The sequence below is a fragment of the Balaenoptera borealis genome, assembly GCF_965194805.1.
Source record: "Balaenoptera borealis genome assembly, chromosome: 5".
NCBI lineage: Eukaryota > Metazoa > Chordata > Mammalia > Artiodactyla > Balaenopteridae > Balaenoptera > Balaenoptera borealis.
Window position 1 is genome coordinate 32,557,854 of NC_138862.1, and position 26,854 is coordinate 32,584,707.

At 34.6% G+C, this 26,854-nt stretch overlaps 1 protein-coding gene across 1 annotated transcript in view; it reads right to left on the reverse strand.

Annotated features, from left to right (window-relative positions):
- The window catches only part of ROBO1 (roundabout guidance receptor 1), a 928,971-nt gene that overhangs the window by 116,032 nt on the left and 786,085 nt on the right, over positions 1–26,854 (reverse strand). The window contains exon 4 of the mRNA XM_082392465.1: positions 19,612–19,769. Within this exon, the coding sequence (XP_082248591.1) occupies positions 19,612–19,769 (158 nt within the window). The remainder of the gene's footprint in view (positions 1–19,611; positions 19,770–26,854) is intronic.

The following is a 26,854-nucleotide window of genomic DNA, read 5'->3' on the forward strand; positions in this document are numbered from 1 at the left end:
GAATTCACCTGCCAATGCCGGGGACACGTGTTAGATCCCTGGTCCAGGAAGATCCCACATGCCCTGGAGCAAATAAGCCTGTGCGCCACAACTACTGAGCCTGTACTCTAGAGCCCGTGAGCCGCAACTACTGAGCCCACGTGCCGCAACTACTGAGGCCCGTGCGCCTGGAGCCCGTGCTCTGCAACAAGAGAAGCCACCGCAATGAGAAGCATGCGCACCGCAACGAAGAGTAGCCCCCACTTGCCTCAACTAGAGAAAGCCCGTGCACAGCAACGAAGACCCAATGCAGCCAAAAAATAAATTTAAAAATTTTTTTAAAAAAACCATTGATATAAAACAATTTATATCTACTACTTTTGTCACCATCATCACTTTTCTTAAGTATAAGAAGAAATTTCAAGAACTTAACCTTTATTTATTCTATTTATTTGTACTAATCTTGTCACACAAAATGCTTTTAAAAGTGATATCGTGTATCCGTAACAGCATGATTTCATATTAAAGTCTCAAACATAAGTTTTATTTTAGATAGATAAATAAACAATAAACCATGGTTAGCCAAATCACAGTTCTCCCTCCTGGCTAACAAAGTTTATTTCCTTTCTACTTTTCATAAAGGCTACTGTCTCTCAATATATTTTCCAAAAAAATTTCAACTCTTTCTATTCCTATTTTATTCTGGTTCACTGAGACCTCAAAAAAAAGGAGAGAAAGAGAGAGAGAAAAAAGAAGGAGAAGGAGGAAGAGGAGGAGGGGAAGAAGGAAAAAGAAATGCATTGTCTTAAATATTTCCCACTCAGGTTTCTTGATGAGATGTGATCTGGTTTCATACTAGTCATCCAAAAGCTGTTAGGCAAAGCTGGCATGTACTCAGGACCAGTTCAATATGGACTCATGATACAAAATGAGAGTGACTGTGTCTCTTGGATGGGTTAAACTAAGAAAAATAGATTATATGCTAATATTTACAATACTTTTTTACTATAGATTATAAAAAAAAGTAGTTAGATTTCATTCACACTGTAAAAATTTCTCACCTGAATGATACTAATCCATTTACTTGTCCATTCTTATGCAAAGCTCCCTTCCTCTTTATAGCCTACTTATGGTATGAACAATGTTCATGAGATTTTCATGAAAAAATCTTGTACAACAAAAGGATGCCTGGATAAGTACGTATACATCGTAAAGAAATTATGAAAATGACAAACTGAAAACACATGACCATTCCACATTTTACTTGGTGACATTAAAAGGAACAGCATTACAAGGAAAAAAACCACAACTTATTGTAGGTCTTTCAACTGTTCTATTAGGAGTGGAATTGAGAGGAAAAACAGGCAGTTAGGATCTGTCCATTGGCATCCCATATCTGCTTGGGCTACAAGCATACAAGAGAACATGATCCAATTTCATTTGTTTGCTGGTACACTTTACAATATCGTTTAAAAACCAACATGATTTCTGCCAGGAGTTTAAACACACTTGATCACCAGAGAGAAGCAACAAGAGACTCATGCAGAAAAAGCAATTATCCCAGTGGGGACACGTGGCTCTCTAAACAGCTTGGTGAGCTGTCAGCTGAGAACACAGGCCTGGGAGAATCACTGCCTAGGACTATGGCAGCTGCACTTCTCTGTGATTTTCATTTCTCCGACTAAACTTCTCATTTCTTCCTCATAGCAATTTATAAATTGGTAGTTGGCTGTTTGCTGCCACAGAAGCGCACCTAGGATAATTTGATATAGACTATATCAGGAAGAGCTGTATTGCTAATTGCAGGCAAGTGGGCGCCACCCTGCAGAGAGGCAGAGTTAGTGACAGGGAGAGGATGATTTTCTTTGTGAAGGTATAAATTATTACCTTTCTATCTACCTAGTTTATATCACCAGAGGATCTTGCCATGAATACTAATTTTAACAAGGAATAATAGAAAAAAGAAACCCAGTCTCCTTAAAAGACACCTATTTTGCTTGCTTAAGCATGGCTCAAAGTCAATATGAAGACTTGGGTTTGGCATTTTCTCTTGAGCACCCATTTTCTTGAACCAGTCAACCGGGAAGGCCATCTCTAATTTATCGTATTCTAAACCAGGGGCAGACAACTGCCGAATGCTGGTGAAATGGAGAGGAGATGAAACAGTGAGGGCTTTTAGCTGATTCCCCAGGTATCTGGTTCCCAAGTCATTAAGATCAGAACCCAAAAGTGAATCCTATAAAAAGGAGGCAATATAAAGAGTGGTTTGGGAAGAAAATAGCCTTTGCTAGCTATCCCCCCAAAGTAAGTAAGTTGATTGATCTTTACCTCTGAAAATTCTACGTATTTCATGGTAGTATTCTGCATACATATGAGAAATTAATTTAGTTCCTAGCCATTAAAGTTAATGTATTGGTTCCTTCACAGGTCTCATGAAACAATGTCCTGCTGTTTTAAAGGTAAAAACAAAGTCTTATGGGCAATTTTCACTTTCCTACGAAACCAGGATTGCTTTTTATCACCTCTTGCAACCATCTGGCTATAATTCTGAATTTACATACAGTCACTGTTAGGACAGCCTGAAATAAAAATCTATGAAGGAATTATGACTATACTCTAGAAATAAAGATGACAAATGCTAATCATATTTGAGGGGAGAAAAGCTCATTTTCAAACACTTGGCTCTTTTGAGTTACAAGTGGACCAGCTGAAAATACTTTTCAAATAGTAAATCTTTTTTCCTCACCATGGGTTCTTATGCTTAGTTCTTTTCTCCAATTTTGGTCCAGTGTGAGAATTTCCTTCACCACCAAATGCCTTGCTCAGATAATGCCTTTTCCAGAGACACTATTCTGTTACTCTTGAAATTTAAATTCACTTATATGAAGAAGACATATAACCATGGCAGACAAAGTCAAACCAAGGTTGAGTATATAAGGGATTCTTGGATTTAGAAATGCAGGATGATTTTATGGAAATGAAGTACAGAAATTAACCTAGGAGAATTGCTTTATGGAAAGATATTTGTAACTTGCAAAAATAAAAAAAGCAATAAAAGCATTTAATACTGTTTATTAAGATTCTATGCAAGTATGAAGATCCCTAAAGTAGCTACAAATTGAAATAAACACTCATTCCCATTCTGTGGTATTTTAATCTAAAAGAGTCAAAGGAGAACAAGAAGAGACTTGCAAGTGACAGGCTTAATTGATTAATCAGAGTCAAGGCTCATCAGACAGGGTCGGTCAGAGATTCAATATCCATATGGCCAGTTGCTTCACTCTCTTTTATTGATCACAAGACTCTGCCGGAACCTAGCTCTCTTATTTGGCAAATGTGTGCCTCATTTCATAAGGGACAGATGATAAGATAAAAGACGATACCCCCCTCTCCTCCACCACTGCACATGGTAAAACAAATGAAAATATATCTACATACTACCTAAGAGAAAACAAGTAGGCTAATTTACACATGTAAGGAAGAGAATAAAATCTTGGGAAGAAAGGTTTGAGCTAGGGCTTAAATGAACTCTTTTCGGTGTGTTACATTAACCTTCAGAATTATCCACATGTACTTCTATTTCCTGAGAGCTAATGGTTAACTTGTGGACAAATAAGAAATCAAAATAAATGCACCCTGCCCCTTATAGTTCTATAGTTATCTGTGAAAACAAAAGAGAAAATGTCTATCTGAAGAGTATTTCAAACACCATTTGGAATGATACTTGTTTGTGACAATCCTTCTCAGCCATAAATGGTTCAGTTCCTCAGTCAAGATAAAAACATACTGAACAGAATATGTAGTGCAAAAAGTATTAATGCTGTTAAGATCTCAGTGTTTTGGATTGCTCCTAACCCTAAGGCTATGAGTTGTAATGTTTGAACTTTGATTTGAAATTCAGAATTTTGTGAATCCTAGGTTGCTTCCATACAAACCTAAATAGGAGGTTTCAGGATTGAGTAGAGGGAAAGGTTTTGGTGTTAGTGATATCAGTCAGTGGGAAAATGAAGGCGCAAGATAAAGTCAATACGAAACAAAAACAAAAACAAACAAATAAAAAACTTGATCTTATGCTTCTTGCTCCTCTTCTATATAAAATATAAGTTCTACAATGGCAAGGAGTTTGTTGTATCTCTAGAATCTTGCTCAACACCCACATAGAAAGCACACTATCAGATTTTTCAAGATCTGAGATGTAGGACACATGGAATTCTTTGATTTCAGTCATCATCTCTTCATAAAAAGGCTTGATATTTTAGAATTTATGTTAGAAGTACACTCTTTTCTATTGTCTTGTGGAAGACAAATTCAAATTCTGATGACTTCATACAAAAGTAATAAATACATTTAAATTTTCTAATGTTTCAATAGGAGTTTTAAATGACTTAACAACTGGAGAAACCTGAAAAAAATTATGTCCTAAGTGTAAAATGCTTTTGGCAGTTTTCTCCACAAACACATGAAAAATACATCAGTGAACCTGTGATAAATTTTGTAAATGTACTACTGTATTTAAACAATAATCTGGAATATCATTACTGTTGTGATTAATGAGAACCATGACGCAGCAACATGTGCTGTGTATATGGCATTGCTGCATGCATCATCTTTCATTTTTACAACAGTCTCACAGGTGAGGTATATTTTTCTATTTGGGGATGAGAAAACTAATGCTCAGAGAATATCAGAATCTTGCTCCAGATCATTTAGTAAGTGATTGGAGTTCATTCTACATAAATCCAAAGTAAAGTTTACATAGCGCACTTTCTTTTGGACAGAAAAGAAGAGCTCATGTTTTCTGTGCTTCTCATGCTACAAACTACAAATTAGCAATGTCTTGTATAGATTGCGAGACCCAATGGCTTGGCGAAGAAATAGGTGCTATTGGTGGACCTCCCTGAGTCCGTTAGATTGATGGCCTTCCATCCATTACACTCCATGTTTAAGCCTGAGTGATTGGGATAGCCAATCTAATTGCCATTAATCCATCTAGCTGCCAGTGGAAAAGATGTACATGTTTACATTTCACATATGCATGTGCTCTTTGCAGGCGAAATCTAGTTAGGTAAATATCTTACGTTAGTTCCTATACAGAGGAATAGCTCTTCTTTCCCCATATAAATATGTACTTATTACTATGGTGTATTTAAAATTTGAACAGAATATTTATAAGGTTTCCTAATAAAGATGAGAAAATCTGACATGATCTTTTATAAGCATGATGCATGTAGCAATATGGTGATGTGATGTATCTAGGAGAGAGAAGAGTGACACCATGAATGTTAAAAGGCAAAGAAATAAGAAATAATGGATTCCTTAGTAAATTACACTTTATCCACTCAAGGAGACAGAGTTCCATTATTTTCAACCAGTATTATACAGATTGAGTTCACCTGCTTTTGAAATTTTCCCATACAAGATGATGTTCTTAAAGGTGACTTAGACGTGAGCCTTTTCCTAGTGTGATCAGCCTTTAAAGCTTCGTGATCACCTAGATTTGTAAGATTTAAGAAGAGAAAACCTGTGCCATCTGTTAGTAATTTTGTTAATGCACACCGGATTATTTTACAAGTGCATGATTTATCATATTATCAAATTCTTTGGGCTTAAGGAGATAAAAACTGAAGTGGTCAGATGTTACCAACAGAGTATTAGTACTTTTAAAACAACTCACCTTTAGACAAAAGAAATGCAGAATCAGCATTAGATTAGGGAAGACATCAGCCTCAGCATAAGATTTGGGATTATTTTTGGAGAGAGCTTCTTTAAAAGTGACAATATGAACAAGATGGAGAAATAGATAAAACCAATTTTAGCCAATTATAAATTATGGAAAGGAAATCCCAACCCCTTTGCTCAGATTAAAAATAATTTTAAATTTAAAGGCTTAAAATATTTTCTTTGATTTCTGCATTTTGAACTATGTTTTAAGGAAAGAATGCTGTACAGTCAAATGCACTTTTGAATCTACTACTTTGTTTTTAAAGATTACAATTCATTCTTCCTGTGGTAAACAGAAAAATAAAATTATGTCTGGGCCATCATGAGCAAACACCAAAATCACAAGCATTTAGAAAAGTCAACTTTTTAAAAACAGAATTTACGAAAAAGTACTCTGATATCATATAAATATTTTCCAAATTATAGGCAAGATTTATAAGCAAGGTTTTAAGATAAATTTTAAAACTATATCTTTAGAGAAACATTTCATCCGTGATTAATAGAACACTGAAAATAAAATAAACTGGTTGGAACACCACCCTTGAAACCACAGAAGATTGTACCTTTAATTTGGCAAACTGCTTTAACCTATAATTAAACAAAATGCTCCCAGACAGTAGTAAAATTCCACTAGTCCTTGGCTATTTGGAAAAATGTAATGGCCTGATCAAATATATCAAAGTGCTTGGAAAGTGAAGAAACCCAGCTGCTTGAGTGAGCATGCATTATAAGGAAAAAACAAATGGGACAACAATATTTGTAAGTCAGCTATCTAAGTTAATCAGAAATTCCTATTATGAGCTCTGTCTCTGACCATGTGTGTTCATTCTGTAGAGTTATAATACTTCTGGTAGTACACTGTATTGATAATTACTTTGAATTATGAGCTATAACTTTTTTAGCTGTTTAGTCAAATTTCTGAGACGCTTGCTTCTTTCTGGAAGATCTCCTCTGACTGAAGGATCATGGATGCTGGGCCGCAGTATACATCCACATCAGGTTTTGGCCCAGTGAATTTCAGGAGTTGGCAGAATTCCATACCGAAGGCGGCTTAGGCAGATCTGCCAGGCACTCCTGAAACTAACATTGGGGTGGGACTAGATTTTGGAAAAATATTCAAAACTGTTTTGGAGGAAACATATTTGGAAAAAAAATTCAGAAGGCCAGAATCATCTTGAGAGATTTAAAAGAGTACTGACAGTCAACATTAACACAAAGCTGGATAAAAAAATCTACATTGTACAATACCAAAACTGTTCAAGAGTATTCTGATTTTTCACATATGTTAGGACTTTTACTCATATGGAAGTTCATTACACTTCTTAGAGGAAAGTTAAAAGTTAAATTATAGTATATTGTTTCCTGAAGTCACCAAAGATTATTTGTTAAACTAGACAATATTTTATCTGGCACTCTTTAGCCTCTGCTACTTTATCTCTGCATCCAAACATACTTGCACCCTCTCTGCGGTACTTGAGTCATTTTATATGGACTTACAAGGATTTTATTAGGAATTACAACTAGGTGTCTCAAGGGACCCAGACAAAAATGGGCATGCAGACTATAAATTACAGAGGCCCCTAAAAGTATATGGCATCCAGAAGGAGACTCATATATTTGTACACTTAAAAAAAACTGATTGAAACAGGATATACCATTTTTATCAGTGTTGTTTTTTGTTTGTTTGTTTGTTTTGTCCACTAAATAATACAAAAGGGTTCTTTTTCATTCGGAACTTAAAAATCTCTGGTCTCTTACCTCTCCAAGTTATTAATATCAATGCAGAATGAACATTAACTGAAAATCAAGACAGCACTACTTAAAATAACACCTTACAATAAGGCTGTTATTGTGAGTCTTCAAAACACTTTCACTGCTCTGGTTTGATTCTCATTATGAGCCTAATAAATAGGGAAGATATTTATTATTAGCTTAGTATTTTCAACAATTAAAGGATGTGACCAAGGTCTAGTTATTAATGCAGTTTCAAAAAAGGAGCTTCAGACTTTCCCAAGATGGCCATAAGTTAACCTTAACTTAGTATTTAAATTGCTGTAATTTATTTTTATTTATTGGATGAAATCCTGAGGCAATTTCAGATAATCAATCACTTAAGATGAATTTAGGTATGTTCTTAAAAACATAATTGATAAAGCAAAAATGCATACAGAATTATTAATCAACGTGACACAAGGCCATGTTTGTACCCAGTGGATAAATAATTGAAAATAATAAGGGAAAACATAGAAAATAATACTTTCTTTTTTTTCTTTCTTTATTTTCCTTTATTTATTCATTTATTTATTCTTGGCTGCATTGGGTCTTCATTGCTGAGCGCAGGCTTTTCTCTAGTTGTGGCGAGCTGGGGCTACTCTTCATTGCGGTGCCTGGGCTTCTCATTGCAGTGGCTTCTCTTGTTGAAGAGCACGGGCTCTAGGCACGTGCGCTCAGTAGTTGCAGCATGTGGGCTCTGGAGCGCAGGCTTAGTAGTTGTGGAGCACAGGCTTAGTTGCTCCGTGGCATGTGGGATCTTCCCGGACCAGGGCTCAAACCCGTGTCCCCTCCACTGGCGGGTGGATTCTTAACCACTGTGCCACCAGGGAAGCCCAAAATAATACTTTCTATAACTGGTACTAAGATAAGAAATACTGAATTCAGGACCAAAACAAGTAGCAAAATTGTATGAAATGAGTCCAGTAAAACACTTTACCTGTGGATTTTTTGTTAGGAAACATCTTAAATTTAAGTGTTGTTTGAGAAGGGGTGATCAGGTCTAGTTCGTCATGGGAAAATCAGAACAGGCATTGAGAGGTCTGGCTCGTATTCCTGACTCACGATACAGATCCATTAAGTGACTCAGGGCAAATCTACTCCCCTGGCTTCCCTTTCTTTCTTAAAAATGAAGGGACTTGCCCATTTACCATCTCTCCTCAGCTCCATCTCTAAGATTCTGTAAGTATCTGTAAGTCACACTTACAGAAATATATTTACTCACATAATTAACCTGTATAATATCTCTTCCTTCTCTTGCTGATAAGGCAGTGAAAAAAACGTACTTTAGAAAATAATAAATGGTGTGGATGATACCTCCTTTCCAATTTATAAGGGAATAACAAAGTAAATGTATAAGTGCATATGGAAATAGAATCAAGTATGTTCATATTAGCAACTTTTCAGTTCTGAGTATACTAGAAGACATTATTATGATTTATATTTCATTCATTTAATATTTGCTCAAGAAATATGTATTGAGCTCCAACCACAAGACAGAGGGAATACGGCTGACCTTTATGTGTCATGTATATTCGATGAGTAATATAGAAGTAATGATTTGCAATAGATTAAAAGAGAAATATTTAGCAAAAGGAAAAGGAACAGATAATAGGAAGTCAAATCTAGTGTGGAAGCACAGAGCAGGATTTTGCAGAAGGCTCCTCTGAAGAACTTGCCTTTAAGTTGGAACTTGAAAATGAGTGAATTAGACAAAGACGGTGTAGGCGTCAAAACATTCCAGGCAGAGGGAATTGGATATGCAAAGACTTTCATAATTCGGTACTGCAAACTCTTAGTATCCAAGCTTTTAAATGCACGTCTAACACACAAATAATGAAAATCTAGAGAGCAATAATCAAATAAATACTCACTGGAATTATATTTATAATTATATTGTCATCTAAACTAATTTGTGTGCTAGAACTGAGAAGGCCTTAGTTTATTAAAATCCTTTCAAAAGAGTACTTGGGTTTCACAGGTAGGCCTGAGATGCTTGGCTTTCTTTTTTCTAGTTTCAGCATCCAAACACGATGAGTGTATGTTTAATTATTTAAATAGAATTACAAGTTTCTGGAAAGGTTCAGGATGTTCCTTAGGAAGATAAACCAGCCTTTCTCAACCAGTGAACCTCATCTGAATCACAGCATTTCTCAATTCCCCTGAGAATTGTACATAACTAGACCTGTTCTAGATGCACGGGAGAAAAGTCAATTTATTACACAGAGTGGATGCCTTAGGGCATTAGGGCTTAATTCTCTTGTGGAAACCCCAGTTGATTATTGCATTTCACAGTAGGGGTGAACACAGGATTTTAAATTAGTTTCTTAATATTAGTCTGAAAACTTTCCTTACTCATAATATTCACCTGCACTAAATACTCATGGTGATTCTGTAGAAATTGATTTTCTCACAGTTGTAAATCAGTATAAATAGAAATTTAGATGAGACAAATGCTGGGTCTGTTTTCATACACATATATGGTCTTCTTGTTAATTCAGAAAAGTTGAAATTGCTGTGGCATAAACAGTTCCTGATTTTCCTTTTCCATCAAGTTATTGATCGCTAAATTTATCCAGAGTTCAGGCAGGTACAACAATAATCACCAGAATACTGATTACTAATACGTACAGAGTATGTCACCATTTAAAACGACATATAACACGTATTTCCTCACTGGATTCCCACAAGGACACTGTAAACCAATATAGGTATTATTGGACAATTAATTTCACAGATGGAAATTTATAGAGATCAAATGTCCATAAAATCATGCATATAGGTTTAAAACGTTGTCTTATAATATATGAAACTGTTTAGTTTTACTAATACTGTATTTCAACGACTAAATTTGAAAATTAAGTAGGATAGGATATAAATTTACTTTTTAACTCATTTCTTCAGTCCCATGATTCATATTAACTTATATTTAAATCATGAATAAAATTTTTATTCTTTTAAAAAAGATTTTTTATTCTTTAAAAAATCATGAATAAAATTTTTATTCTTTAAAAAAGATGATATATAATGTGCATGACTCTTTATGTAAGATGGGCAGAAAAAAATTCTGGTTCAATACACCAGTTTCCTTTGACCTTCCCACAACAGAACTACATATTTATTTTTCAGGAACACAAATTTAACTTCTCAGGGAAAAGGGGCTCTATGACATCAGCTGCATTAAGCATGCTGATTTCCTGTAGGGGAGCAGAGGGGAAAAGGAAGCAACGGACATTGAACAATGAAAGAAGTCGGAAGACCAGAGGAAAGCACTAATCGAAGGAAGGGAGGAGGAGCAGCTGGCTTAGGAAGGAGACATGTGGGAATTGGGGGGAAAGGAAGTAATTGGCAAGGAGAGGGCTGAATGCCAAATTTATGGAGGATCTGGAGGACACTGGGGATTTGGATGGGATGTGAGTCAGCTGCTTTTTACCAAAATATCACACCAACAAGGGAAATCAAAGAAGCCTACAAAGACACACAGGAAGCAGAAAAGGACTGGAAAAAGAACTGATGACATACTGCATTCTAACAATTGTACCTCTTAGCATGAGGAATGGGAGGTGTTAAATCATTTTTTATGTATGATTGAATTTTTCTCCTAACTTCACTAATGATTTTCAAATCTTTAACTTGCTTATGAAAGAAATGATGTAGATACAACTCTTCTATTTAAACTACATTTTATTTACCTTGTATGAATGAGATTTCTCATTCATATATAAATCAATTCATTTAAACCATCTAGGCTTAGGGTGACCAACTGTCTCAGTTTTCCCAGAAACGAGGGTTATATTTCTGGGACTAGGGATTTTCAGTGCTAGTACCAGGACAGTTCCCTGCAAACCAGGATGGTTGGTCATCCCATATAAGTAAAAACCTTAAGAAAAGGCTACTAAATTAACCTTTGCTCATCATGTTAAAACACATAGATGCTGTGAAATTTTTTCCACATTTTCAGAGAAGAAAGAATAAAGTCTCAATACGGTTATTTGATAAGTAGATGAAATTGACAATAAAATGGTTTCTGGACTATGGATTTGATAGAAGTAAATAACTTATAATGAAAGTATTTCTTTATAATCTAAATTATTTTTTCTATTAAGTAACAAGAAAATCTATGAGACGTATAAAACATTTTATAGCATGCTGCTTTGAAGACAGGAAGGAAAAAAATTAAAAATTCAAGACACAGCTTATCTCAAAGAATAATACAAGTCATTCAAAAATGTTTATGTCACAAAGCCACATACAAAAAAGATGGGAAAAGCATGCATTGTTCATCTCTAAATTTTAGCTTAAAAGCTAAGAATTTAGGGCTTCCCTGTGATGCAGTGGTTAAGGATCCACCTGCCAATGCAGGGAACACGGGTTCAAGCCTTGGTCCAGGAAGGTCCCACATACCGTGGAGCAACTAAGCCCGTGCGCCACAACTACTGAGCCTATGCTCTAGAGCCCGCGCACCACAACTACTGAAGCCTGCGCACTTAGAGCCCGTGCTCCACAACAAGAGAAGCCACCGCAATGAGAAGCCCACGCACTGCAACGAAGAGTAGCCCCCGCTCACCGCAACTAGAGAAAGCCCGCACGCAGCAACAAAGACCCAACGCAGCCAAAAATAAAAATAAATAAAATTTTTTTTAAAAGTTGAGTTTCGAACATGAAAAGAATGTCTTTTAAGCTCTTCTTTTAAACACTAAAATGAAATAATTCAGGATAAATGACGGTGAAAGGTTACTTTGAAGAAACTTACTCTGGAATTTCAGAATTGAGTCCAGGCAGATCTTACCATTTACATTGTATTGTTACTATATTAGTTTTTACAATATTTTATTGTATTTATACGAAATTGTGAAGCTACAACATCAATATTTTCTTTGACTTAATTTCCCATTCATTTGTGTAATGTCTCATAATTGCTTAATTTTTCAGCAATAACTTTTGACGTGTGTACAGCTGATGGTATTAGAACCTAGTTAATACACAATTTGGACACTTAGCTATAAAGTACAGTCAGTTAAATCATTCTCTGACTCATTCCCTTTTAATATAAATCCTTCTTTCCCTAAATACCAAATGGCAAACAGTCATTTATCATCCTCTTTAGATAATCTCCTAAAATCTTTTGAGGTAAGACCTCTAGTGTCCAGAATAAATCATTTTAGTTTATCTGAACTATAACCTTTGGTCCAACTTGACCATTTCTGTGCCATAGTTTGTGAAACTACCAAACTTCAAATTTTATAGATCTTTGTTATGTTACAGTTTTTATTACTGGACATAATATGGACTAATTCTCAAATGTACCAAGCTTAGTTTCAAAACCACTATAACATCCACTGTGTGAACTAATCTCTCCAGACCCTTACAAACTCAAAGACAATATTTCACAACGGAAACTAAGAGTTACGGCCATTCTGAGTTGAAATTTGCATTGACAGCAAATCAGAGTCTTTAATACATGTAGCAAAATCTATAGGACCTATAGAAAATGTTGTCAGTAAAACAAAAGGCAGGTGTCTCCGCAGTCAATTGGAGTTAACCACTGCACTAGTGAAATTTTAGTATCTATGTGACAGGGTCAAGACAAAATGGGTCAATATATATAAAGTGCTTAGAATAGGACCTGGCACATAGTAAGTGCTACATTAAGGGTTTAATATCAATATCCTCCTCCTCCTCCTCTTATCCATAAGACTGAATTGACAGGTATACGTGTGCCATAATGGAAAGAAAATAGCTTACTCATTGAGTTTTAAAGGGGATTAAATGAGATAATATTAAGTTTCTCGTACATGACAGGTGCTCAATACACAATAGCTATTGTTATTACTATGGTAAAGTAGTAAACTGTTGGTGTCCCTACAATAACCATTTCTAAAACTCGACACATTTGTTTGAAAAACTTCAGATTGAAAAAAATAGAGTGGTGTTTTTTCAGTTTGTTTTCATGATAGACTTAAGCACAAGAGCTGTAACATTCTAGAAGAGCTGTAACATAAATATTTATTGCATATTTACTATGTTCCATGTACTGAGGATTTACTATTATTCCTATAAATATTAATTTATCAATCCAAGTCAAAAGATTTAATTCCTAGTCATAAATCATCAGATCTCATATACAAATACATACAACTGTCATTTTGTTTTGTTAAAATAATGGCATCAATTTGCTATACCAATTTATCATATGTTGAAGTAAACCGTAGAGTTGATCTTGTCTCATTAGTACCACCTAGGTACTATTGGATACCTTAATACATTTAACTTATGAATACATTCGTTTTTATGCTTATAAATGAATTAAACGTTTTATTTAAATCTTCCATGAGAGATGGGCTATTTCCTTCTGTCTTTATGCCTGCAATTCCTGTAGCTACCACCAGGAGCATTTTCTTTTTGTAGAGAGCCAATACAAAAGATATGGGAAACTGATGCCTCAGACATTCTGCAATTGTGTGATCCTCCAAAACTAGCCTGATTTTTAACACACTTAACTTTTCACCAAGGTAACAATATTAAAACTACCCAGGTCTACAAATATAAAATTAATGGCAAATTTTTTAATAAGATTAATACCTTTTCACAATGTTTTGACATTAGTAAATTTCTCTTCTCTCTTTACCAATGATGATTCACTCCATTCAAAAACCCAAAATCATGCTAAAATTTTTCTTGGGCTTTTTTGGGTCTAGTTGTCAGCTTTTATTCAACATAATTTTGTAATTGACAATCTTTATACATAATTCAGATCTTTTGTAATCTAGGAAATTATTTGCAATATGTACTTTCAACTGTATTTATCTTTTTCTTTAATTCAAGGGCAATTTTAGTTTTTTAACTGAACACAAATTTTTTTCTCAATATTTGGTATTAGTTGTTTTCTCCAACCTTAACATTCTCAGTTTTTCACTCATACAAAATAATCTTGACTTTAAGTACAATATTTCCAAAATGTAATGAAATAAACTCTATATATCATTTTTTATAAAGTACATCGAAATGTTATTCTACATCAAAAAGAAGTCTTTGGTCCTCTGATTCATCTCTATGAGAAAAATTCATTTATTAATAATAATGGTTATGACTAAGTCTCAGACATATGAAGTAAACCTATTTAATCCAGCCTGCCAGTTAAACTACTTCTATCTCTCATTCTAAATACAATCAGGTTTAGAAAAAAAAAAAGAACACTAGAGACAAACATCATCTAAGGCCTCCTTCAAATTATTCTAAGAAATACATGCCAAAAAAGTTCTAAAAGATTCTCCTCTCAGGTAGGAAAATAAGAAAATGCTTTTTATATTTTCCTGCTTTATAATCATCATAGATCTAAAATTTGGCTCAGAATACGGGTCAGTGTAAAAAGAAATGACTTAAGAACATCAAAAAAATACAGGTGCAGCTACAATTCAATTACATATTTTCCTTTTTTTGTAGGGTGTGGCTTTGTTCTCACAGCTGGGAGAGTTGTACTTTAAATTTTCAACAAAGAAAGCCACCACATTAAAGAACTCTAGAAATTCCTATAACCAAAACTGTAGCAATAACCATGCAATCTTCACTTGTCTTTCATAAAGATATTATGTGCTTTAATCTCTTGTTTTTCTGTACTCAACACATTTGGCAAAGTACTTTAACAATAGAAATGAAAACAATCATTCAAAAACAAAGCTCAGGAAAGAAGAATCACATAAAATATCTAATAACCAACATCTCTTAAGAATTTACTTTGAATTTTTGAAAAAAAATTAGAAATAACATCAGGCATTCTGTTTGAAGTTTTTGTTTTAATTACTCAATTTTAGTTTTGCCTAAAGGAAGAAATCCAACAAAAACAATTATGATCTAAATAAGAGCAGTAATTTTGTATCCAAACTGCTGATTTTTAATCTATTCATTTCCCTGCATGTATAGATGTGTTTTACCTCCAGTGTTTTATCAGTTTAACAGTCATAATTTACACAAAACACACAGATGGTCTTAGAAACAGTAAAAGTTTCAGACGTAACAACTTCCTGGCATATGGAACACTATCGTGGATCATCATTTTGACAGCATTTAAATGATTTTAAAATTATTTATACATTAACATCTTGGCATCGTTTCATAGTCATAGGTTATTGCAACTTTAAATTGTTTGATTCCTGAGAGCAGTTGGTTCTTATATTGATTATTAGCTACTAATGGGGTGGGGGGCATTGGTGCCCTCCCTGTATTTACAGCGTAACATCTTCTAGACAGCAAAATGTAAATGAAAATCCTCTAATAAATTAAGCACTTTGGCATAAACCATAACACTTCTTCTAATTCAGTATATGATATAACAGGAAGTTCCAAGAATTTAAAAAAAATCAAATTTACCATAGCAGTTTCAAACTATTAATATCACAAAAAATGCACACACGCACGTGCATACACACAAAACAAAATCTTTAAGATTAACTAAGACTTTTCAAAATGTGAGACCACAACACCTTTATCTTTTAACTGTTGTGTTAGATACAATATAGAAAGAATTGTCTATACAATTCTAACGTGTCTGATTTCAATCTTTCCAATTTCTCTTGTACCAGTTCAGTGAGTTTTAACCCGACTCACTGAAACTGCTCTTGTCAAGGTCATTAATGACTGACCAAGTTGTCAATTCCAATGGTCAATTCTCAATCCTTACATTACTTGATCTACTGTCTGCAACTGATTCAGTCACTGCCACCTCCTTAAAGCACTATCTTCAGTTGGCTGCCCTTCGGGTTTTCCTCCTTTCTTTCTGACTGCTCCCTTTCAGTCTCCACTGCTCTTCTGCCTCTTTTCCCCCGAGAGCTAAAGACTGGATCTCTCTTCCTTTCTATGTATAATCACTCCCTTGGTGATTTCAGTCTCCTGTTTTTAAATGATATGTACATGCTGATGACTCCCATATTCATTAAGATAGGCTACATTAGTCTGTGCTACGAAATTCTCTATGACTTAATACAACAAAAATTTCTCATTCATTCTACATGTCCACCATGGGAAGACAGAGGTATGGGGTGGAAAGTTCTACTACACCTAACTCAGGGACCCAGGCTCTTGGGTGTCCTGGAACATGTGTCTTCCTTGGTTGCCACCTGGTAAAGAGAGAGAGCGCTGGAAGCTCACCCACTAGTATTCAACGTCTTTAATTTTCACTCATCGCTCATGAAGCTGAACCAGCGAAACTGGTCTGCCTCGTAGCAAGGAAGCTGGGAAGTGTTTCATCTGCCCAGAAGGAAGGGAGGAATGTATGGTAATGAGTACTTGTTATGTCTACCACAACTCAAATTCTTCTCCAGCCTCAACCTCAACTCTGAATTTCTGACTCATGTTTCCAACTGCCTATTTGACATTTATACTTGGATATCTAATAAGAATTTCAAAATTACGGTGTCTAAAACTGAGTTCCTGATACTTCCCATCCCAAATCTTCTCTTTCTACAATTAATGGCATCTCCGTCAATGGCATCTCGACCTTTTCAGTTGCTCAGACCAATGGATTAAGGTAATCCTTCTCTTTTTCTCACAAGCCACATCCAATCTGTTAGCAAATTCTGTCGGCAATTGCTTCACAGCAGATCCAGAATATAACCTCTCCTCTTCAAACTACCTCCTAAGAGCGTGGTCCAAACCCCCATTTCCCCTTTGCCTGGATTACTGCAAAAGCTCCCACTGTGCTCTCCACGTCGGCCGTTATCGCCCTTCACTGTGTACTGCAGAGAGTGGAGGATTCTGCTGAGAAAACTCTGATGCTTTACACCTTGCTTCGAGGAAAAGCCAAACTATTTACAATGTCTACTAGGTCCTAGACAGTCTGGCTACTTTTGGTTTTTTTTTTAAAATTTTTATTGGAGTACAGTTGATTGACAATGTGTTAGTTTCTTCTGTACAGCACAGTGAATCAGTTATACATATACATATATCCACTCTTTTTTAGACTCTTTTCCCATGTAGGTCATTACAGAGTATTGAGTAGCGTTCCCTGTGCTATACAGTAGGTCCTTATGAGTTATCTATTTCCTATATAGTAGTATGTATATGTCAATCCCAATCTCCCAATTTCTCCCTCCCCACCTTTCCCCCCGGTAACCATAAGATGGTTTTCTACATCTGTGACTCTATTTCTGTTTTGTAAATAAGTTCACTTGTACCATTCTTTTAGATTCCACATATAAGCGGTATCATACGATATTTGTCCTTCTCTGTCTGACTCACTTCACTCATTATGACAGTCTCTAGGTCCATCCATGTTGCTCCAGATGGCATGATTTTGTTCTATCTCGTGGCTGAATACAGTCTGGCGAGTTGTCACCCCCGATGCTCTCTCCGACAAATCTCCCCTTGCTCTCTCTGCTCCATCCACGCTGACCATTCTGCCTGTTTTTTTTTGAACGTTAGAGGTACACCCTGCCTTAGGGTCTTTGAACTTACTATTTTGTTTGAACACTCTTTATCCAGATACCTATCTAGTTCCTTCCCTTAATTTTTTCACATCTTTATGTGGAGCATTTCTGGTCATTTCTATTTAAAATTGGAATTCTACCCCAATCTTAATTAATCTGTCTATCACTTCATTACTTTTTATAGGACTTATTATAGTCTAATATACTATATGTTATACTATCTATTTTGGTTTTATCTGTATAATTAACCACAGAATATAAACTCCAGAAGGGCATTCACTGATTTTTGTTTAATGCTGCATCCCCAATGCTGAGAATTTTATCATTAATTGGTATTAAACACAAATAGGTAATCGGGAAAGACATGAGGGAGGAGATGGATTATAATGGTTTCAATGAGTTTGAATTATTAGGGTAGGAAAATGTAAATTACAGATAATGATCATCAAATGACTTATAGTAGTTTTTAAAGGGGAAAATATTATCTTAATTGTGCATAAGTCTAAAAGGAATCTGTTATCACTAACAGGAGAAGCATTTGGTCCTAGAATCTCTATTCCCCTGCTCCCTTGACTCTATTTCCCCGAGTCAATATTTCCAAATATAGTTCACTTTGCTATGTGGCTTGTCAGCATCTCCTAAAAGTACAGCGAGGTCCTTCTCACTCCAATTCCTAGAATTAAATAAATCATTTGACAGACTCATTCTAATTTGGATCAATGCAGGAAAAATGCTTGATTTTCTTTCAAGGTCTCTAAATCCCTGTCCACCACAACCTTCTCTTTTTTTTTTTTTTCTCACTATTTAATTTTCATGCTAATCTGCTAACTGGTTATTCAGAAACAGTGCAAGCATTTATTAGGATTAGGTGGTCTGTGTTATAACTTTGTTCTTCTACAACTTAAGCAGTGACCTTTGCCTTACACACACATTCTCCTGGGAAACATTAAATCTTGGCTCATAAATTCACAATAGATAGACAGTACATGCAGAACAAAGAAAACAGTAAAGGGGAATGTTGTACAATCATAGAATCAGTGAGAGTTGGTTTACTTAGGTACTTTAGTTAACGCCTTACAAGATAGAAAAAGCAAAGAAGTCTCATAGAATCGCTGCTGTCAAGAAGAAAACGTATCATTACTTACTACAGACAGCATACTTCTCTAACTCACATCACAGCAGAAATTTGAAATCCAGTAATCTAGTCACACTATTTTATTCTGGAATGAGATCAATCCATCATTAACCATCATTCAGAATGAGATTTGATTTTTCAGAAATGATATCAAACTCTACAGAACAGAAAAGCAATTTAAAAAGGAGAAAGAAATAAAAATTCTGAAGGGATTTAAGAAGCCTTCTGGAAATATACTATATTTCTGAATTCTGTTTATAATTTTTTACTATACCATCTAGAAATGTGATATGCCCTGAGTGATGCAAATAATTATGTCATACACAAAAGTGTTAACCCTAAGACACTGACATAGAAATTAAAGTTTTCTTTTACTGAATAGCAAACTAAACAACATGCATCTTCCTCACTTATTTTTATGTCAACACAGGGAGAACTGAAATATATTTATTTTAAAAGAAGAATTGAAAATGGGAGTTAACGCAATCCTGTATTTGAGAGCACCTACTTTTTTCTCTTTTTCTTTGGTGAAGATATACACAGTTGGATTTCTAAATGTCCCCCATCACTGGCTTAAATACTCACAGTTATTCTTTCATCTTTATCATCCAGCGGAGAGCCATCTTTCCTCCACGAAATGGTGGGCTCCGGATGGCCTCGTGGAGGCTGGCATTCCATCACTGCAGGCTCTCCCACAGCCACCATGACATCGGAAGGGTTTTGTCTGAAGTCATCCCGTAGTACTGCAGGCACAAGATTAAATCATTACACTCAACGATGATATATACAGTCCTTATCTCTGAACTTCAGCGAAGGAGACATTTATTATAGTAAACGACTACTAACAGCTATCTCAGTACATCTTGGAAAATCTATATCTACTTACAGACATATGCAATTTAATAATGATATCTGGCCTTAAGCACACGACAGGGATAATTTGATATTCTTCACAGGCCAGTGGGCAAGTGTTTTTTGCTGCCTAGTGCCCTCACAGTTAGCATTTGGCTTATCTCTAACTTGCACTTCTTCTCTGTCTACTGCCTACAGTCTCTCATCCATGTGCTAATGAATATAACCAAACCCTCCTTTTACTTACATGACACGTTGGGATGATGCTTTCTGTTATTAAATGGATTACACATGCATACAAGCAAAAATATTAAAAGTAAAAATAAATGTACTTCCAAATTTGAGATATTTTAAAGATATTTCAAACTCGTGTATAACAGTATATAGTTACTATAATTTAAATATGTCCAAAACTTAAATATGTACAAAAACTTTAGACATACTTGCAAAGTGACTAAATTCAAAACACTGTCTGTTTTTCCATTATCACTGAGTGAAGGACAGTGTTAAAAGGCACCAGTAATGATGACAGCATTGCTACCAACCATGTTACTTTGTATGTTCTGTACTTTTTGGTTTTTGTGGATTTGGTGAGGAGTACACATTACTTCATTTAATTCTCAAACCTGCTCAGAATAAGAGATATTATTAACCCCATTTATATTATTAAATATATTTTTGTAGAGGAGGAAACAATTCATTACTATAATCCTAACTGGATACTAATATAATACTAACATACTGTGAACCAGTATTATTCACTTTGCGATTATTGGAATAAAATGTAGAAAATAAATCAAACATGTATTTCGAAAATAGTTAATACAGTATAACTGTCTTCAGCATTTTGTTAACACCAAGAAATCATGAATTATTTGGCATCAATTAGCCTTAAATCACAGCTCTGTTGTTTACGAGGCAGGTAATCTCGAACACATTGCTTAATACCTCTGTTTCCATATTTACAAAGCAGGCATGGAAATACACACTTCAATACAAGTCTAAAAATGTTAGTTACCTTTCTCCCACCCCATTTTCCCCCAGTGTGTAATAAAAGGTGAACAATTTTAGTAATCTAATTTGATACTTAATATGCTCATTGGTATGTTAAGTGCACAGATTCGAAGTGATAAATATTTATCTTTTAAAATCTATTGAATTGAATATTTGATACTACAATTTTGTACTGGAATGAATGTCTTTCCATTTCAATGGCATTTAAAAATACTGTCATGGATGAAGTACTACAATGAAAAAAACTTACAATTTCAAAAGTCACCCTTAAATTTTGGTTTCAAAACCCCAAATAAGCTTAGAGACTTACAAAATCCTATACTTTTCTCTTACAATTCTCCACTTTTCCTTCCTCTATGCCAGCTAAGTGTGTGCATACATCTGAGTAAGCCTTAATATCCACTCAACAAAACGATTTTTAAATCTACATATTACGACAACTTGGGCATAATATGACAATATTAACACTTGGAAAATACAGCTTCAAAGAGGAGACGTCTGTCCTCATTTTTGGAAAGAACAGTAAAAGGAAAAAGCAAAGGAAATATGATCATACCACACTGTTGTAAGTCTAACTTCATAGACACACTATTTACTAATAAAATACACAGACACAAAGATAAGCCTTGCTGAACTGAAAACTGCAGCTACTGTTAGCACATTATAAAAGAACAGAGTACGAAGACTTCCACTATTTATGAACTTACACTACTATTAGGTATTAAGAATACACCACAAATAAAATGTAAGGTTTATAGAAAAAGCAAGTGAACTGACCTTAACAGATAGTATGTGCTTTTGCTAGATCACATTATTAATCTAAGATAACACCTCTGAAAATTGTTAACACCCTCGAAACATGCAGAAGTAAAATACTTTTCAAATAAAAATAAATAATTTGCACAACTGTTCTGCTTGGTGAGCTTAAAACCAACTTGGTAACACTATATCTTATTTACAAATTGAGATATCTCAAATAAACCAATGAATAATAAAATGTCTTTCAAAAATATCAAAGGTCTAAGTCAGATAAATCAAGGGGTTTTTTTTTTCCATTTACTATGTTATTTGCGTTTTTACAGTATATAATGAAAAGCTAACAAAATGTAATCCATTAAAGATTGTTGCTTAGATAATGCTCATGTAATTATTTTTGCAGCTGTGAAACACAGAACTCTAGCATTGCTTATGGCGACAGGCAACCTTGCATAAAGTTATGAATTTAAGATCTTTTTCTCTCTTCTATAAAAGCAACTTTTTTTCTTACTTGCCTTGAACATTTCCTTTTGGGGAAAAAATAGCATGTGTCACATTATAAAATGATATGAACTTCTGGTTAAACTATCCAATTTTCTTAATTCATGTGTGTATTTAAGAAATTAAAATAAAAATTGAATTCAAATGACTGGCAGCATCTTGCAGAAAAAATAATGGTATCCATAAATAATCTCAAACACAGATCCTTTAAAAAAAACCTCTCCTTTTCTTCTCTAACATCTCTACTAATCAAAGTGTATATTCTCAAATGTTTCTTGATTTGAATAGTATGAAATTCTAAAATATGGAACTAACTTTTGAAAAGATTTAATATTAATTTAATAACATATATAATGTATCCAAGTAGACACCACCTAGAAAGGTTGTTAAACCACAGTTCATCCTAATATCATATTTCTTCCATATTTATGTAATTGTTTTATGTTTACAGGTTAGTGCATGTAATCTGGCTCAACTGCTTTTCACTTTTTTTCATTCTGTTCAATTAGAAAAAAAACATAAGCTTCATTGAATCTGAGTCTCCTGGAAGTTTTTGGTCTAAAAAAAATAGCCAACTAAAGTTTATCCTTTAAAACAAAGCATATAATCATTTGTCTTTCTGAAAAACCATACATCAATTTTAATACACTTCTCAGAATAAGTAAACTTGCTTTCAGAAAAGGATTCTAAAATTCAGTGCTGACTTTGCAACCTATTTGGGTAATATTGAAAAGACAGGGGACAAAGTGAAAAAATACATTAAACGGAAACTTTCAAATATTATGGAGATTTTAATATTTGTAACACACTCTTTAAAAGCATTGTGGGAAATTTTAGAACTGAATGAGACATAAAATTATAGAAAGGGCAGGAGTCTTTGACAACATCTAATCCATCCCACAAATAGAGGCAACTGAGTCCCAGCTTTGTCACTAGCCTGTGTTATTTGTCAGGAAGAGACCAGAAGAAAACATCAGTATCCTGATTTCCAAGGCAGTGCTCTTTTCAAAATTTTTTACCATGTCACCATTTTACTGTAAAATGCAATTTTCCTAATCTTTTGTATTTCCAACAAATCCACTCCCTTCCTGCAGAAGGTTTGACTTGCCAGTGATTGTATATCAGTGCACTGCAGTCTCATGACTGCCCCATTTTGGTGAGGCTCAAATGCTCCTAAAATTAATTTTGTTCCCTAATCATGTGGTGAACATATGTGAACTATAATACTCTGGCTTCATGAATCACAGAATCTTGGTGTAGTCAGGGGCCTAGGAGATGTGTGACCCAAACTTTTTCTTCTAGAAATTAATAATCTAAGGCTCCTCAGGAGGAGAGGAACTCATCACATAAATAAGAATAATGATACTGTTAGCAATATAATAATAATGTTAGCAATGGCTGACGTTTATTGAACATATACTATGTAAGGAACCATGCCAAGTATCCACTCATTTAATCCTCATAACAAGGCTATGAAAAAGTGACTTTATTAGTTTCATTTTACGAATGCGGAATTTGTAAAGACGGGCAGAGTTCACCAAGGACACTTTTCGATCAACTTGCCCACCCATCTGATCTTAACACTGTATGCACAATTCCAAATATATAGCTATTATGGTATAATTAATACTTCAGCCTCTTTCCAGTAGAACTGAAGTTGAGTGAGAAACTTCCCTCGACACTCAAATGGCTACCTTTGAATATATCGTGTATTCTTGTATCTTCTCAGATTTTTCCACGTTCGGAAGAGGCCACTACAGATTTTCACTGGCATACTGAGAATTAGAAATCATCATTCAGATTACATATGTCGTCCTTTTATAATGATTCTTCTATTTCAACAACAAAATGACTGAAAAAGCTGCACAATAATAAGCATCTTAATTAAATACGGGCATTTTAATTAGAATTTTAATGGGTATCTTGGGAAAAACAGAGGAAGAGAATATGCAGTCCTGGGAATTTATTTTTCTACTTAAAAAGACTACTTTATCAATGAAACCTCGCAGCAAATAGTAGCAAGCAGTTGACAGGGGAAGGGAAAAAAATGAATGAAACCCTTAAAAATGGGGCATATTTGAGGAGAAAATAAATGAGGAAGCGTATTCCCAAAAACAACAACTTTAAGGGTGCTCAGAGACAGCCTGCCTCGGTAACAATGTACCACTTCAATTGCTTTCAAAATCACTAACCATTTCTATTGTCTTTAACTAGCAGAGACTGTATTACTCACTTCTTTGATACTTTTAGTTCTTTATCTAAATGTCTACTTAACATAAGTAAATTGTATTTCATTTTAAAATAACTATTATTCTTTCATTTAACACATCTGTACTGAGCACATACTTGGGTGCTTGGCACCCGTGCTATAACATTTGTATTTCTCTTGCAGCACAGTTTACATCAGTGGTGAGGTAGGTCAAGAAACAACATTAATCTTCACCTTGTCAGGAAATGGTAATACAATAGGGTTTATTGCAGGTTATTTTGTATTAAGATATATGCTTTAGGAGCCAGGTAAGGAAGCATATCATAAAGGCGTAACTATTTGCATTCTTACTTTTTAAGGTCACAGCATTACCCAGAAGAACAAAGTGTTATCTGGGGTACAAATGTTTTTCAAAACTCCTTAACATTTCTTAAAATAAAATCATAATTCCAAACTTTTAAAAGCATTCCAACAAAAGGGTTGAATGTCCAGAAAGATATTTTAAACAATTAAAAAAAAAAAACTAAAACGATAACGTATAAAATAATCTTTCATGAAGTATTATCTATTTTATAGCATCATATTCTAAAGCTAAGGCATTTGATATTTTAAATGATGCATGCACACATCAATTCTGTATAAAGTTATGATTTAGTCATGATCATTTCCTAAAGGGTACATATTTACTTTTTAAAATTTGACACTGAAAATATCTATGAATGCTCTTCAATAATTATGTCATCTTCCACTTGTGTTTTTTGTAGCATGCAACTTTATTTTGAAACCTTAAATTATACTTTGGTTAAGATCCTGGAAGAAAATATGCCAGTAAAAGCACTTATTTTCTCAACTACTGCAGCTTTTGAAGATTCACAAACCTTCTATGCTCTACCCTAGGAAAGCAGTACTTAAAAAAAAAAAAAATTATACATTCTGAAAAAGTGATATAGTATGGATGGATGCCAAACATCACTCAATCTTAACTAGCACTGAATACAAAGCCCTGCAAATAGAAAGGTAAATTACCAAAATGAAAGTAATTAATAGCTGTTTATTGGGTTTTGTTTTAAACAACATATGATAGAGGAACAGGCTTAAACACAGTTGCATGCTTCTGTGTTCTACTGGGCGGCAGCAATGGGGACAAGCTATCCTTGCTCTTTTAGTGATTAGAATTACTTCCAGGTTGGGTCCAAGCTTAAACCACATTCCCATTCTGCAGAAACATGGACAGCATAGTGACACTTCCTAGGAAAAGCCCTCACAGATCTCTGCAGTCAATGTTTCCTGGTTTCATTATTTCACTTCAGGAATCATGTGTGCTACAAGATGTACCCTAGAGTGTATTACACCAGCACCAAGTCATCAAGACAAACAGGTGAAGTTTGGCATGCTAGATTTACATTAAAACCTATGATGCATTCCAGAGAAAGGCGTACCTCAATAAGGATCAACATTTAAATAGTTAATATTCAGCAGACTTGCAATCTGGTAGATCATAAAAAATGAACTCCCAAAGTTAGTCAGGTTGCTAAAATCATATGTTCTCACTTAAAGATGTCAGTAGCTTACTAGATGTTTGATTTTTATACACTTTCAACTATAAATTAAATGGATTTCTTAATGAAAAATGCAGCTTATGGAAAACACCATTTGATAGAGCATTATTTGTAGATAATGTTTATTTAGGAGTCAAAAAACAGAAGTCAGGGATTTTAGAATCACCCCATGTATCCCACCACTACACTGTGATTTTAATAGGTATATTCACAATGGCTCAGTTATTTCCATACAGAACAGAAAATTTTACACTCTATCTTGCTAGGGTTATTACGAAGACTAATTATTTAGTGTTTGTACAGGACTTGCCATTTATATGTGCATTACAGCTGCAAAGAAGTATTACCATTAGTCACTATGTGAGGAATTGCCAAATTTCTCAGCTGCCAGTACAAATGGAAAGGAGGACAAAGAATGCCATTGATGAGGGTTTCTAAGTGCCAGAGCAAAAGTCACATTCAGGAGTAGCCTGGCAGGGTTAAAAAAACACAGATAGAATGAGACTATCTGAGGTATGGGACCCTGATTAGGGCAAGAGAGACGTGTTCTTTCTTTTCTAAAATCCAACTTTCTATTTAGCGCCCTGCTAAATAGAAATATATATATATATATGTTCCTTGATCAAAGGAATATACTTATCTATTTGTTGTCTGGCTTTTTGTATTCAAATGTCAGCTCCATGAGAACAAGAAGTTTGTTTTTGTCACTCTATGTATTCAGTGCCTAGAATAATGCCCAAGACATAATAGGCATTCAGAACATAAATATTTACAATACACCTTCTGAATGCTGGGTATTATATCTGAAATAGCGCTAACATCAGCACGAGTCCTACGTTCATGGTGTGCAAGGTATGGAAAGGAGACAGACAATAGTCAAATAAACACATGCATAGATACATAGCTACAATCGTGATACACGGCATGAAGGAAAGGA